The sequence below is a fragment of the Arachis ipaensis genome, chromosome B03 (assembly GCF_000816755.2).
Source record: "Arachis ipaensis cultivar K30076 chromosome B03, Araip1.1, whole genome shotgun sequence".
Lineage (NCBI taxonomy): Eukaryota > Viridiplantae > Streptophyta > Magnoliopsida > Fabales > Fabaceae > Arachis > Arachis ipaensis.
The window spans coordinates 31,825,627-31,827,064 of record NC_029787.2 but is presented as its reverse complement, the minus strand read 5'-3'; the positions used below and the strand labels follow the sequence as shown (position 1 = coordinate 31,827,064).

At 48.4% G+C, this 1,438-nt stretch overlaps 1 protein-coding gene across 1 annotated transcript; it reads left to right on the top strand.

Moving 5' to 3' along the window:
- On the top strand, window positions 7–1,194 carry LOC107634360 (ethylene-responsive transcription factor 4). The gene has a single exon (XM_016337879.2). The coding sequence runs from the start codon at window positions 219–221 to the stop codon at window positions 852–854; it is 636 nt and encodes a 211-aa protein (XP_016193365.1). The 5' UTR covers window positions 7–218; the 3' UTR covers window positions 855–1,194.

Below are 1,438 nucleotides of genomic sequence, written 5' to 3'. Positions count from 1 at the left end.
CTCGCAAGTGAAGCCACGTTGTATAAGCAGCTAGCGCCTAAAGGGGGCGTTGCTTTTCCGCACGCACGCAGAGAACACACCACACCCTCTCTTTTCTCTTTTCTCTCTCCACTGTTTCCTATAAAGTCCGTCCCACTCCATTTGCTTCCCCCTCAGATACACATTGTCTCCATATTACAGGCTCAACTCAAACTCACAACAAACTCTGCATCACGAATATGGCACCCAGGGACCTACCCGCTGTTCTTTCCGGATCCAACTCGATCCAACCACTCTCCAGAGAGATCCGATACAGAGGGGTGAGGAAGAGGCCATGGGGCCGCTACGCCGCCGAGATCCGCGATCCTGGCAAGAAGACACGTGTCTGGCTCGGCACTTTCGACACGGCTGAGGAGGCTGCACGTGCCTACGACTCCGCGGCACGTGAGTTCCGCGGACTTAAGGCAAAGACCAATTTCCCCACCCCGTCGGAGATCATCAACAGCCCCGCCGCGCGTAGTCCTAGCCAGAGCAGCACTCTAGACTCTTCCTCTCCTCTGCCGCCGGCACCCACGCCGCCAATGCTCGACCTCACACTCTCCCCCTTAGCCGCCTCCGCCGACACAACGATGGTGTTCCCGGTGGCTCGCCCGGTTATGTTCTTCGAAGCGTTCGCTCGTGCTGGGATGTGCGGGTTTGACCGCCCCGTTGCCGATTTTCGACGCGCCGCTGTTGCCGTTGCTGCCTCCGGCGCAGCGCATAGCGATTCTGATTCGTCCTCGGTCGTGGATTATGAGCGTGTGCCTCATCGGAGACTGATGGATCTTGACCTCAACGTTCCTCCTCCCCCTGAGGTAGCCTGGTCTGGCGGTTAACCGTTTTATCAAGAACCGCCGGTTTTCTGGCCGTCATTACTCGTTTCTCTCATTTGCTTTTTGTGGTTCGTGGTAAATTTGTAGCAATTGTTTTTGGAAGGAAACATAAACGCTCTCGTGTGAGAAACATAGCATCAGAGAGTGGAGTTGTGTTAGTAGCTGACTTTTGAACTCCGCACGATGTGTAAATAGAAGATAAAATAGTTAACCAAAGAAGAAGAAGCAGGGCTTCGTTTTTCTGTTCTCTGCTGAATGTTTTTTCGCGACGGAGAAAATGAGTATCTCACTGTTTTTGTTCATTAACGTTTCTTTATATATAAAATGGCGTTTCTATGTTGATCAAAAAATTCGTTGCTATTTCTTTGTTTATTTACTCTCACGGCTGGTTTTCATGTGACGGATAAATAGACAAGAATAAGAACGTGGAAGAAGATTGTTTTAACTTTTAATTGCAGATGTCTTGGGATTTTTTCTTGACTGGATTAATGCGATTTTTTTTTGTGATTAGGATTAATGCGATTTGAATAATCATTTAAGGGCCACTTATATATAAAGATTGAAAAAATATTTTTTTTAAGTTATTT

What these genes read in the sequence shown, in the direction of transcription:
- LOC107634360 (XM_016337879.2), top strand. Translation starts at nt 219, where the DNA reads ATGGCACCCAGGGACCTACCCGCTGTTCTTTCCGGATCCAACTCGATC.